The 14520-nt window shown below is 45.6% G+C and overlaps 1 protein-coding gene across 13 annotated transcripts in view; it reads left to right on the forward strand.

The window, feature by feature from the left end:
* Window positions 1–6508: 6508 nt before the first annotated feature.
* Window positions 6509–14520, forward strand: part of WDFY2 (WD repeat and FYVE domain containing 2) — a 73476-nt gene continuing 65464 nt past the window's right edge. For all 13 annotated transcript variants that reach the window (XR_003926507.2, XR_005933905.1, XR_005933914.1 and 10 more), the window contains exon 1: window positions 6509–6784. Coding sequence is in view for 1 of the 13 variants with exons in the window: in XM_030036345.2 (XP_029892205.1) it covers window positions 6648–6784 (137 nt within the window). In the remaining 12 variants the exon portion in view is untranslated. The remainder of the gene's footprint in view (window positions 6785–14520) is intronic.

Here is a 14520-nt window from a genome sequence, read left to right on the forward strand (position 1 = left end):
GACGATAATCTGAGATTCTTCAATATCACAGAGGGAAGGAAGATTTAGGAAAAAAAAAATTCTGAAGTCCTGAGGCCTAGAAAAGTACAAGAATAATGAGCTTAGAAGACTTAGTGGTCAGAAATTTCCACCAAAAAGACAGTGAATTAAATTACAGAGTTTTTTTACAGCAAGTCGGGAGCCCAAAATGTGAGTAATACTATAGCAGGATCAATGAGGACAAAGAAAACAGCAATAAGACTGCATACAATGCCAGAATTGCTTATGGGGCAAAATGTATGAGCCAGGAGTTCTCGTTTGCAGCCCACACACTGACACAGCATCACTTTTTTTTTGTTCTCACATGTTCACAGCCAGTTACAAAGCCAACAGCACTTCCATGGCAGCTAAAAATGAGTGCATTTCTTCTCGATAAGGTGCTACACAGTGATGCTGCCATGCATATTTTTTTAAAGCTAAACTTTTTCTCCATAACTTTTACCTACAGCAGTTTCAAGCTGTTTCTGATAGGTCCTAATTTTCTAAATGCCCGCATAAAGCAAAACAAATGAAATACAGAAGAAAACGGTCAGAATGAGCATGTAGGGCTTATTAATAGAAATCTGATCGGCAGTATTGTTCATTGTGTAACTGATAAATACCTGGAGCAAAATAAGGAGCAATGTCTAAATTTGAGGGTGCATTTTTATAACAAGTTTCGTATTTTTAAGCAAGATGGACAAGTGCGTTTTCTACAGAACATTTTGGTGCTCTGTGAAGTTTGCCTTTCTATATAAAGACCTCATCTATATTTGTTTCCCACATGCTTCCAAGAATGATGTAGCATCGAAATCAAAAATATTTTTCAGTGACTATCTTTTGAAGGCTATCACTGCTGACAAAACAGGAGGAGAGAATTTTAAGCACACATTTTTGCAGTTGCATAGAAGTGCAAGTTTTGAAGAAATTGTAAATCCCATATACTGTAAAGCTGGAAAACATTTAGTTTACAAACAGGCAGAGAAGAAAAGCATGGGAGAAAATAAAATACTGCCACATTTGATGGCTACTGAGAGGCAGCTCTACTTGTTGCCAAGTAGTTTTACCTTTTTTACATGGTTTTCTTTTGTGTATCTAAGTTCTTTGGTTTTGCATGGGTGATTGAGGAAGAGGCCTCAGAAGCTGAAATCTGGCTCGCCGTCAATGGAGCAGTTTTAAATTTAAGCACCGAATCAAAGTGCAGTTTCGCTCCCGCACTAGTTCCCCTCTTGCAGAGTGAGAGCAACTGGAATCAGATTACTTAATGGCTCAAAGGGGCACGTGTTTAATAGTTTGGGCCTAAAATTTAATTGCCATGAAATAGTTTTTCTTTATTAAAGGCCTGTTCTTGGGATTGTTAATATTGCTCTTATTATTGCTGAGCACTTTATCAGGACTGCTTTTCTTAGTATCTGCCAAGAGACCAACCTGTTTATTAATCGTCCTACTCCTACTCAGTGGCCCCAGTGCTTGCTAGTTTTAGCTGAAAGGTATGTGAGATGTCACCATGTTGCCAGATCATGTAATGATCCTAATTTTGCAGAAAAGTTACAATTACGCCAAAACAGAACATATTGCTGTGCTTTTTGGCCAAGGGCTGCCCCCTCCTCTGCTAACAGAAGTAACGACTTTGCAGGCAGGGGTATCCGAACAGGGGGCTGACAGCAGGGCTGGAGACCCTCCAGCTCCCTCCACTCTGGGACATCCTCTCTCCTGCTGGTCTGAACGAACTTTCACCCAAGACGTGATTACCTACTTTTTAAAGCAAATTTAGTTTGTAAAGCCCAGAAGAATCTCACCCTGACATACCAAAATAAATTAATTTTAAAAATCAATCCCAACACCAACCAACCAACAAACCAGAAGATGGAGCCAGAGAGCAGCTTTTAAAGCAAATTGCCCGAGACGATGGGGAATTCGGTTTGCTCCGACTCCTAAGCTTGAAACAAGACTGCAGGTGAGGAATTGGATAAAGCCCTCCAAGACTGGTGCGGTACGAGGGGCTGGAAAGTGGCTCCACTGTGTGTGAACACATCGGTTCAAACCAGCACTGCTTCTTCCCAGAGGTCTTCGGGCGTCACCCTGGACGTGAATACGTGAGCGAGCCGCTGTTAGTGCTCATAGGCAGGCAGCCTAATTCTGCTCTATCCAAATCAAAGAAGTGAAAGTCAACCCGCATCAAGAAAATAAAGGCCAAAACTAACAGAGGGGAGGATGTTTCATTTACCATGGTGACATGCCAAAACGCAGAGTAAGAGAAGCAACGCTAAGAAACAAAGATGAGGTAATATTAATACAATACAAAGTAAGCCGCATTTTTCAGCTTGTTTGTCACTCCATGTTACTGACAGATATACTCTTCCAAGAAAGTTCAAATAATCCAGTGTGGTATGTTGACCCTGGCTGGACGCTGGTGCCCACCAAATCTGCTCTGTCACTCCCCTCCTTCAGCTGGACAGGGGAGAGAAAATAGAACAAAAGTCTCGTGGGACAAGGTAAGGACAGGGAGAGATCACTCACCAATTACTGTCACGGGCAAAACAGACTCAACTTGGGGAAATTAATTTATTGCCAATCAAATCAGAGTAGGATAATGAGAAATAAAACCAAATCTTAAAAACACCTTCCCCCCCCCGCCTCCCTCCTTCCCGGGTTTACCTTTACTCCTGAATTCTCTAACTCCTCCCTCCCAGCAGCGCAGGGGGACGGGGAATGGAGGTTGGGGTCAGTTCATCACACCTTGTCTCTGCTGCTCCTTCCTCCTCAGGGGGAGAACTCCTCACTCTTCCCCTGCTCTACTGTGGGGTCCCTCCCACAGGAGACAGTCCTCCACGAACTTCTCCAATGTGAGTCCTTCCCACGGGCTGCAGTTCTTCGGTCACAGACTGCTCCAGCATGGGCTTTCCATGGAGTCACAGCCATTTTCAGGGGCACCCACCTGCTCCGGCGTGGGGTTCTCCCCGGCCTGCAGGTGGAGATCTGTTCCGCCATGGACCTCCCCGGGCTGCAGGGGGACAGCCTGCCTCACCGTGGTCTTCATCACCACGGGCTGCAGGGGAATCTCTGCTCCGGCACCTGGAGCATCTCCTCCCCTCCTTCTGCGCTGACCTGGGGGTCTGCAGGGTTGTCGCTCTCACATATTCTCACTCCTCTTTCTGGCTGCAGTTGTGCAGGTTTTTTTCCCTTTTCTTAACTCTGTTCTCCCAGAGGCACTACCACCGTCACGGATGGGCTTGGCCTCGGCCAGCAGCGGGTCCGTCTTGGAGCCGGCTGGCATTGGCTCTGTCAGACATGGGGGAAGCTTCTGGGAGCTTCTCACAGAAGCCTCCCCTATAGCTCCCCTGCTACCAAAACCTTGCCACACAAACCCAATACATCCAAGCATACCATACTAGTAACCACACTTTCTACCGATTCAGAATTACATTAACAAGAAAAAGAACTTTTAAATGATGTCATCATATAAATTTCCTTCCATGTAATTTTTGTGATTTCCTGCAAAAAGCACATACCAGAGGAGCATCATATAATTTTTAACCCTACAATTCTTCTAAATGTAGAAAAAGAATGGAATAAGATTGCTTTTCTTGGTTTCAAATTCAGTTACTAACTCATCTTGCTTTCGGTCCTAGCAGTATTTTTAATCCATGTAATCCTACCTGAAAGCCATGACAGAAAATGAAAAAAAATCTGCTAAAAGGTATTTATGAGATTGATTGTCTTGATTTTTTTCAGTTATATGGGGAAACGCTTTTCTAAACTACCCTAATTTTGCTTCTGTAGATACTCATTAAACTTGATGTCTACAGCGATTCTAACTTGAAGACTTTTTGTCCATTAGTTTTTGTCATTATGGGAAAATTGTTTTTTAAAAGGTTTTGATTGAACTGTGTGTGACAACAGTAGATCTGGGAGAACACTCAGGCCTTGTTGGTAATTTCAATGCCTTTTCCACTATTAGGACAATATTCTTCTAGCCTGTCGGGTGCAATGCAGGAGGAAGCTCCAGGTTCCCATTTCACTTTGAAATCTTTCTATTTCTTCTCTGCTTACCTTCCTCCTCTCCCCAGTTTTCCATGCATCACTTTTTCTTCCTTCAATCATAGCAAAACTTCTTTTGTGTGCAATAATTTCCCAACCATATTTCCCCATCTTATAAGGAAAAGCAGAGCATTGACCCCAAGTTTGGACACCTGGTAAAGTGACGTACTAGACCTCAGGACACCTTTCTATTATTCAGGTGCCTTCCTGGTCTTGGTCTTGTGGAGGAAGTCACCATTACAGATAAGCTTTAAAACATGCCTATAAGATTTTGTCTTGACTGGCCACTGGAGCCTCTCTTGCATTGTGTTGTTGTCTTCCCCCCCCCCCCCCCCAAAGGTAACTTATTTCCAAAGATCAGACCTTTATATAAAGCATATATTTGATTTCAGCATAATATTATTTGGCTTTGGTCCAAAATGCATGCCTGCCTTTCAGTGTTTTCCTCCAAACAGTCTCTTAAACCTTGAAGGAGTAGTCTTGGACCTGTAACTGTTTAAGGATATAGGGGAGACAAGGTCAGTAGGGAAACGTAATATGTCTCAATAGGCAATTGAAGAAAATCCAGCTAATTTGGGGGATACACAGGACCAACTTCCAGTCCTGTGAACCACGCCTTTGCCTATCAAGACACTCATTTTCTCCATTATGTGCTTCCTTAAAGGCCTGTTTGGCAAAAAGTATTCTGGGTCTCCCAAGAGCCTGCAGTCTGTTGTCTCCGGCATACTCTCAGCCCATTTATCTGTCAGCAATGCACAGTGCCCAGTCTTGAATCCAAACAACTGCAAAGACAGCGGACCTTGCCAGACTTCAGTTTTAAAAGACGTTTTTAGATACACGTCCATTCTGAAAACTATCAAGTATACTGATGTCTTCAAAGAATATCTCACATCTCATCAAGTAGCGAGACGAGCATTTCTTTCTATCTGTAGGTCTGGCCTAGGACTGCAGGATCATCCGTAGCAGTAAGAGGATTGGTCTTTGCCTCTTTAGTAGTAGTTGCCTTCTGAGAATTGTGAGAAAGAGATGTTATCTAGTGCAATCACACATCCTCTGGGAAATAGTTTGAGACTGCAGATTCATTTCCTATAAGCCATTATACAGCTATCAGCTGCTGCTGACCAGACCTTTCCCTCCACAGTACTCTTGTGAACCTCTAATAGTTTAGTCAAGTAAAGCTTAAAAGTCTTGCTGTGGTCCTGTAGATACTGCTTGTCTGTTTAGCATAACATGTATTACTACACGTTGTGAAAATTTATTTTCTGCCCTGAAGAATTTACTGTATCTTTCCTCTGTTGCCTATATCTACTGCATAAGCAACCTAAGTGGTGAGTTGGCAATCAGGATTTGTTGTTCTGTTGGGGACGCTGCTGTATGTTACTCCCAGGGAAAAAGTAAACCCCCGATCTTTGAGCTTTTCATGCCTGAACTCTTACAAACCTCCTCAGTTTTTCTGCTGATGGGCATGAGCACTGAATTTTATCACAGAGAACTGCTGCTCATCGGCTTACTGTGGGTAAATTTAAAGTTACAGCTGAAATAATGCTTCCCAATCTGCTGACGAGTTCTGTGATGTAGGACAGCAGTTCAGACATTGAGCACGATTTTCCAGAATCTTTTGAGACAGATTATGAAAGTTTGGTGTATACCTCAGGAGGAAGCGCCTTTTCACTGGCTTTAGCACAGAGCTTTGGGTATGTTATCTGACCTTCCTGGACCTCAAATCCGTCAGGAAAAGCGAGTGAAAAGTAGCATCGTGCCGAAAATGAGCTGCTGGAAGTCTGTTGCATTTCTCTTAGGAATAAGCTCTCCGATGGTGAAGTTCAGCCCCGCCACGCTGCCAACCTGCTGCCAGCCCCTGCCTGCCGCGAGGCCGGCGCTGACCGTGACCCCTGGCCCGGCTGGCCCCGCGTTTTGTTTCGCCCATTTTCAACACCAAGTACCGAAAGTCACGTAGAAGTTGTTCAATTGCGTCGTGCGACGCAGAAACCACCGCAGAAAAGTTCGCTACAGCAAGGTCCCGCTGCCTAACGCGGCGGCAGAAATCCCGTCTTTACCTCACGTGCCGCCCCTCAGGCCCGAGATAAACTCGGGCAGGAAAAGGCCATATAAACAGAGGGAAGCAATCTCCCCGTCTCATCTTTACTCCCCTTTCTTTCGCAAAACGGCTCGCGGCGACGAGGCGGAGAGCAAAGCCGCCTTCTCAGAAGCGGGACGCGTTTACCTGGCTGCCCCCCCGAGGCGTACCCGCCCTCGGCGCTGACAACCCGCGCCCCTGGGAGGGCAGCCATTAGGGAGACGTGCGCTTAAACCACCGCCGGACTAGAGGTTTTCCTTCGCGAAGGCGCGGCGCCGCAGACCGGCGCTACGAGATGGCGGCTGGGCGGCCGCCATTTTCCTCCCCTCAGGCCGCCGCGCCCGGGCCCGGCCCAGCTCGGGGGCGGTGCCGCCGCCGCCGCTTTGGTTCCTCCTTCCCAGGGAGCCCGCGGCGGAGCCCGGCTCCGGCGAGTCCCTCCTCCGCCTCGGCTAGTGCGGGCCGGCTCTCCCGGCCGTAGCCTCCTCCGGTACCCGCCGTTCCCGCGGCGCCCATGGCGGCGGAGCCTCAGCCCAAGGCGCTGACTCGCAAGCCCCTCCTGCTTAACAAAGTGGAGGGTTCGCAGGAGGTGGTGAACATGGCAGCGATAGTGCCCAAGGAGGATGGGGTCATCAGCGTCTCCGAGGACAGGTACCGGGGAGCGGGCGGCCGCAGGTGCTGCGGGGCCGTGGCGGTGGTCCGTCGCCTCCACCGTCGCTCGTCGGCGGTGGTGGCGACCGCCACCACCGCCGACGAGCGACGGTGGAGGCGACGGACCACCGCCATCGCTGAGGTGACCGTAGGCTCCACCACCGGCGTCCAGGCGAGTGTCGGGGTCGCGCCGGTCCGGCAATGGGGTCGTCGCTTTAGGCAGCCGCATCTGGCCCTGGAGGGGAAGGAGCTTGGGGTCAGGGTCTCCAGCCTGGCGTCCATCTCCTCCGCCTCCACCGCCGTGTGGGTCGGGACAGGGAGTGGGGCTGAGGGGCCGCTGAAACTTGCGGGACTTGAGGGGCTTTTCTTCCCCGTGGGTAAAAAATGGGGTTTGAGATCGCCTTCATCACAAGGCTTGCGGGGGGGGGGGGGGGGGGGGCTGTGGAGATCCTTGACCTTGCCTAAAGATTGCGGTGGCATTGGCTAAAACAGGAGTTTTGGTTCCCGTTTCTCCGCTCCAAACGTTTCTTGGTAATTGTTTAAAAATACCCTGTATCACTGGTAAGATCTTGGAGTTAAAGCCCGTGTCGTAAAGGTGCCAAAGAGGAGAATGTTTTCGGGCCGTTCAGCTGGGCTGTGCGGGGTCTGGGGCTGCCCAGAGGCAGCTTTGTCTCTTCTGAAAGAGCCCAAACTTAATTCAGCCCTGCAGCTGGAGCCTCAAAACTCCATCCTGAAGGTGCCTGCCTTTAAAGTAAGAGCTCATTTTTCTTGCGGAGTCCATATATAATTATTTTAAGGAGAGGAGTCTTTTTTTGCAACTCAGGTGCACGGTGTGTAACCTATGTCCCTAGCTTGAAAGACAAATGTTGACTGGTGTGTGAATATGTTTTGATTCTGAAGGTTTTTTTTCGTGGACTGTTTCTCTTGGATGCCTGTTACCCTGCTGAGTGTCTGCTTTTATGTTTCTGCTAGCTTTCTGGAAAACTGTCAGTATTTCTTTCATCTTGTCTTTGTCCTCACTGTGAGTTAGTTTTCAGCTAGTTGTCAAATATGTGCAAATTTAAGATCATTTAAGTTCATCTAAGCTGTGCTCTCCAGGTGAACTCTCATGCCTGGTAGCAAGAGGAACTGAGCTACTTAAGTACACTGTAAAAGGGACCTTAAGCAGAGTTTTACATTGCTACATCGCCAGGATTTTATTTTCTTTACATTTTTTACTTATTTGTTGTGAAGCTGAATAGAGCTTGAGTGTGTTTCAGCTCACTGTTGCTTGTTAGGCTTACTCAGCCAATTCTTTTCACCTGTAAGAAAGTATTCCTGAAATTGATTTGCTCTTGTATATGTCTGTCTCACAATCTTGGCCTCTCCCCCCACCTTAGAAAAAATAAGTAGCTTCTGCTGTTTTAGCAGGTATGAATTGTTGAGAATGGGTTGATGCTCCAAGTTGGCATTTCTCTGTAGAGAAAGGGGTTGGTGAGAGATCTTTGTTTCACCAACAATAGAGATGTCAGGTTCAAGAAACAAGGGGTGAGGCAGAAACCAGGGGTTTCCCACTAAGAAACTACTGGTTCACGAGCACCACCCTCTCCCTTCCTATCCCAGAGCAATCCCCTGCTGTAGGTCAGTTACGTCCTGCATACTGATGAAACTGAGTAAAGAAAACTGCTGTCAGGTGTGCTGATGATGTCTAAAGCTTTGCCGGTGACACAGGATAGCTCTATGGATGTTAAAATACGGTAGTAAGTCTGGAGGTTCCCAGGTTGTTTTCTGTTTGAAGGCACTAACCAGGTAATTTGCCTGCTTGTGGGGCTGGTTTGCGGTCTCTTTGAGATGCTATAAGCTATGATCGTGCCTTTTATTTCCTTAGGCATGAAGATGTTGAATGATGGCTTTTTCTTTCATTTTCCATGTCCATTAGCATCTTTATTGTAATTAAAAGGTTCAGAGTCTAAACTTACTTGGAAGGAATACCAGGTTGGGAGTCAAATTTGGAGGTTTCAGGGTACTTGGGGTGGAAGCATAGTTTATCAGACTCTCAGTACCTGTGGCTGATGACTAGGCTTGTGCAGATCCTTATGGTACCTTTTCCTGTTTGGACCTGGCTTCCAGTGCTAGTGTTGACTTGGTTGTTTAACGGCCTTGGAATGTGGAGGGCTTTTAGAGATTCCTGGAAACCGTAAAGGACGGTTATGGAGATGTTATCTGTCTCTCGTTAGTCAAATGAGTGAGTTTTGGCCTCGATTACCAGCCTGTGATGTGTACTGCTCGTATGAGAGAAATGTTCTGAAACTTTTGCAGAGAGCTTCAGCTGGAACGACTTGCCATCTCCAGCACTTGCTTCAGGCTGGAGGAGGACTGTTGTCTGGAGACAAAGAGGAGGGAGTTAGTTCTCCCTCGGTTTGCTGGCTAACGGCTGAACATGTAACTGTTGAAGTTGCTAGTAGTCTTAACATATGCAACAACCAAGTACCGCTTCGAAGGTTTTCTTTAGTGCATGATGTGGCTCTGTACCTGTAAACCCTTCAAAGCGGGAGCTCAGTCTCTATTTTGTATGGCACCAGTGGTTTTATCTGGCTTTAAAAGACAGGGAAGTGGTTTCAGCTATAGCTTGCAGACATAGTCATGCATTATATAGCCCTGTATCGTCGTATTTGTAGCACATACATGCACATATTTTAAGCAATGAAATGAAAACTAAGTAATAATAGAGTGTGGTTATTCCTCATAAAGAATGGCATAGGGGGGGAAAAAAGGAATCAGGGGAGGGTGTTTACATATTTAACTAGATGATCTAAACTTTACGTAACCTGCAAGGTTGAGTTTCTTTTCAGTGTGCATCACCTGTATGCTCTACATATTTTCTTTTCTGAATCCTAATCAGTCGAACAAAGTGCATTGTGTCCTAATCTTAGTTCTTTTGTCTGATTCCTTATTAGGACAAAATAGACTGAGCCTGTATCTCTTTACAGTACAGCTGGTGTGCATTGGAAAGGATAAGATGTAATTTTATTTTATGTTTTTCTTCTAAGGAAAAGGGATGCACCTGTCTAGGCAGGTGAGAGTTAAAGGAGTGGCAGCATTTGTTATTCAAGAATGTATAACTCTGATGCAGCAGGGCTATAAGAAAGAAATTATTAGCTTTCATCCATGCTCTTTCACCTGCCAGCAAACTGGTGGAATTAATAGACACATATATCCAAGCATGTGGAGTCTTGAGTGATCCATAGCATTGAATGCCCTAGGTGCTATGCATGAAGCTAAAGTGGGATTTTCCTAATGTGCACAGCTGGCCCTAAGTTGTCATTAGCTTCCTGTGTGTTAAAAGCATGTGCTACCATTTCAAAATTGCTGAGCATCCTTGTCTTTTGTTGCCTTCAGAGGGAGATGTGGGTGTCGGGCATGTCTGAAAAGTAGGTCACTGGCATGTCAAGTTCAGACATATCTAACTCCATGCTTCAGAGAAGATTTAGTGTCATTAATCTTACCTGAGCATGGGGATACGGTGGGAGAAGTGCACTGACTCACCCAGCTTTCAGCGCAAGCAAAGCAGTTCTCCTTGGTGTTGGCATGCTTTTGTGTTTCTCAAGAGCCTGCCAGTGATGCGAGTGCTAATTCAGCTGGGTGTCCGATGTGCTGATCGAGTGTCATGGTGCAAGACTGGCAGGAGGGGGCTAGGTGTCATCACGGTAAACCTGCACTTTGCCGCGAGCTGTCTTTTTTCCCACAAGCTGTATCGTAGGTGAGGAAATCTTAGATATGTGATTCTGCAGGCAACTTTCCTGATAATTATGAACTCTGGTCTGTGCCCTCTTTTGGGTGAGTTCTGTGCTCACTTCCATGCTACAGACCTTGGAAATGTACATGTTGCAGTCAAGAACTGTTCTCTTTAAAGTATTCACAGGAGGTAAAAGCTTTCATAGTCAACTGAAAATTGTCAAAATCCATTCTTTTTAAAAAACAAGCATTCTAGTCTCCTAGAAGGTGACAAAACCTAGGAGAAAAATATTTATGCTATATGGTTTGTTTTTTTTTTTAAACAAGGGAACAGAGACCTTTGTCTTCTATACTACCTTGTATCATCTTAAGTTCCTTTTGAACTGAGATGTCTCAGCTTCTTTGTATGGATCACTGTATAAACAGTGAGCCCAGACTGTTTGTCACGTATGTTCATATTATTGTCTTCATCTCACATACAGAAAACTGTACAGAGCTTGTATTGCTAGGTTTGGTTTACAGTTTGAGGTTTTTAAATGAAGATCTGTACTTAAGAGGTTTTTAAATGCAGATGTGCACTTAAGCTGTTGTTCAGGGCTTGTCTTCTGGGTATGCTAACTAGCAGATTTTTTAGGGGCTACGAAAATGAATGGCAGTCTTGTGTAGATGAAATCTCAACTTTGCTAAACTAATGGTGAACTAGGAATGGGAATGTGCATATAACAAGAAGTGTGGGGGTTGTCTTTGGCGTTCTGCTGACATGCCTTCTAGCATGGAGGAGCGTGATCTTTCCACCCTTAAATATATCAAAACCAGTCTTTTGCTCCTTGTGGTTTTCTTGTCCAGATCCAGGGCATAAAGCATATAGTGTTATAGTTCACGCCTGTGAAATACCTCTGATGGAAAGGTTGGACTCTTCCGTTGGTGCTGCATCCAGGCAGGACATGAGGAAACTGCAGACCCTCAGTAAACTCTCTGGGTTTCCTTTCTCCTGCAGTGGACTGGTAGAAAGCAATTGCTTTGCCCAGCAGTGTGGTTGCAATACAGGTCTGTAATTCTCATCTAAGCACAGGGTTATGTCACTGATGACCACTCTGCTTTGTGTGTGTCTGTTGGTTTGCAGCAGAAGTGCAGGTGGTGTGAGAACTGCTTTTGATGCTGTCTGTGTATGTTTATCTGCTGAAGCCTGTAGGTTTCACACCCAGGTTATTGCAGCATGAGCAGTAGTTCAAGCAGTGCAGAAGGTGTGGATGCTCTTCACAGGTGTAAAAAGACTTGTCCCTGCCTGGAGGTTCTTTAAATTTTGATAAAAACATCAGTCACTGATAAAATTGTTGAGAGGAAATGAAGGAACTCTACATGAACAGTGCAAAGGTTTGTAAGAGACCTGTTGCTGTAGATGCAACTTGTTTGCTCTGAATTTTTTTAAACTAATTGGATGTGTCGCAACTTGATGACTATGTTTGGAATAAAGCTCAGGGTGGAGGTTCATGCTGGCTGTTTGAGTGAAAGAAGTGGATGCTGGCAAGAGGTTTAAGAGAAGACAGGAGGTCCAAAAGCTCTTGGAGTCAGAAATTGTTGCAGATGTTGAAAAGTAACTGTTCCTGATTTGACTAACATGTATCCTGTTGAGATGCCAAAATCCTGGGATTAGCACATAAAATGTTTTTCTGAGTACTTGCTGGGGATGATAAACTCTACTTAGTGACTTCTGGGAGACCTTGCAATGTATTTTTTTTAACCCTCTGTGGCACTTTGTGCCACCAGGAGATGAACTTGCTGAAGTCTGCCAGAGCTTGTATGTCCCTTGCCTTATGATGCTCTTCCCCAGGTACTTAGTGTCAGTTAAAGATTTAAAGCACAAGCATTTAGTCTTGTCTTTCTGATTTTGAGCTATCCTGCAACTGCTAGCTCATGTAGGTCAGTGCACAAATTGGTGCAACTCCTGCAGTTGTATTAAGTTCATGTCTTAACTGCAAGGTGGCAGCTGCAAAAATGTGGTATGATGTGGCTTGGACCACAACTTGTACAGACCCAGTTTCAGCAGCACAATTAGACATCAAAATAGAGTGGAACATTAGGTGCTTGAGCATTTAGAGTCAGAGATGCAGTGGTTTTTACTCACCTCTCTGTTTTAGAGATTATTCTTGATATAAAAGGTGTAGATGCCTGTATCTTGTTTTACAAGCTTTATTTGGAATAAGAAGAGCTATTTAATAGACCTTCCATTTGCCTTGTGGTAGCCTCTTTTTCTGCCAGTTGCTGAACAATGCTCTTGAGTTGCAGCAAGTTTCAGGATGGTGTATCTACCTCCCATATTAACCAGTTCTCCTTTTTCTTCTTGTCTTCCCCAACCCCATCTCAATTTCACTAGCATCTGCTTACGCAGAGACTGGATCTCTCATCAGCATGTCTTGTATCTGTCAGGCTTGGTGACCTTCCCCTGCAGTCTCTTCAGTCCTGCAGCTGTACAATGCTCCTCGCCGAGAGGGGACTGTACAATGCCACCTCTGTGTGTGCCCTGCAGCCCCTGGAAGAAAAACAAATGCTGGCTATGGAGTATGTGCAGTACAGACCTGGCATATAACTAAAAATGTGCTGTTGCAGGAAACTGGTTGGGTTTTTTCCTAAAGCTAAAGACAGCTAGAGGAGGCAGTGATGCTGCAGCATTAAACGGCTGCAATGCCTTAAAATAAAGGAATTGCAACAGTTTTGAAGCTTCCAGGCTAGTTCAGTAAGGCTGGCCTTTCATTGAGCGTCACTTAGCGGACTGAAGGTCTCAAATAGCTTGTGAAGTTGTAGCACAACAGAAGTATGTCAGTAGCTTGTTTGACCTACCTTATAGGATTTTGGTTACTGAGGTAGAGTCTTTTTTCTTTCCCTCTCTCCAGCTGCATAGTTCCTGCATGGTATCTGCTGACACTGATCTGCGCCCAGGTTTCCCAGCAACATCTCTGAGCTGTGTGATAACACATGCAAGAGAACTGCTTGAAAGTGGCACAAGTTTTGTAAAATGTTGTTTGTAACAGTCTTAAGAGAAGTTAGAATATACTTGGCAGATCGGAGGACGAATGGGAAGGAGAGAATGGGAGGGCGTAATGCAGCCATGTGCATGCTCCTGTGCTCGGGAGCTCTAAAAGCTTCGTAAATGATGCGCAATGCCCTAAGGAGAGCAACTGGCTTTTGCACAGGTTATCTTCTGTGCATCACTCTGTTCTGTGCCCTGTAACCTCTTGGACGTTGGAAGGCCATTCGCATAAAAGCACCCCAGAAGCTGTGTTTAATTGCCTTGCCCATGGTGCTTCTGTCACACACCTGTCAAACACAAATGGTTCTATATAAAACTCTGTCAGTATCTGTGCGTATTTGCCCAGGGATTTGATGAGAATTGCAGTAGTCCCTAGCATAGTCTGTTGCAAAGACAGGAGCAAGAAAACCCACAGCTGTTTCCCTTCTGCATATGGTGTGAGGGAGTGATGGGTGCAGTCGTGGTGCTGCAGGACGTGGCAGGCTGGGATGGGGCACTGGGGGGGGGGACGGGAGCGGCGGCTGTGGGGTGCTGAGAATAGCCACGCGCAGCGGGACGCATCCTGTTCGGCAGAGCCTTTGTCCTGCATGGGTTGTTTTAGGAAAGAGAAAATAAAACTTCCCTCTTTATGCTTTTGTGAGGTGAAGTATGAAATGCAGTAAATGGGGAAAACTATAAAACAAACGTCTGCACAGGAGTAGCAAGTACCCCAGCAAGCATGTTGGGTGAGTGGCTTGAGCAAGCCTGGAGAAGGAAAAGGGCAATTTTGTGGAAGGAGAAGCAGGAGAGGGCAAGTTCACCAGGCAGCCCTCCAGGGAGGGAGCTTTACAGAATCACGAAACCATATGCATCTCTCAGGGTTCTTCATATGTCACAGTCTGTGTGCCTGATGGCTTGAAACTGTGCATAAATAACAGTCAAAATGGATATTTGGCTATCAGAAAGCAGGTAATAAATTTTGCAAATTAGACTGTGCTGAAATTTTAGATGGTCA

Source organism: Aquila chrysaetos, chromosome 14, assembly GCF_900496995.4.
Source record: "Aquila chrysaetos chrysaetos chromosome 14, bAquChr1.4, whole genome shotgun sequence".
Taxonomy (NCBI): Eukaryota; Metazoa; Chordata; class Aves; order Accipitriformes; family Accipitridae; genus Aquila; species Aquila chrysaetos.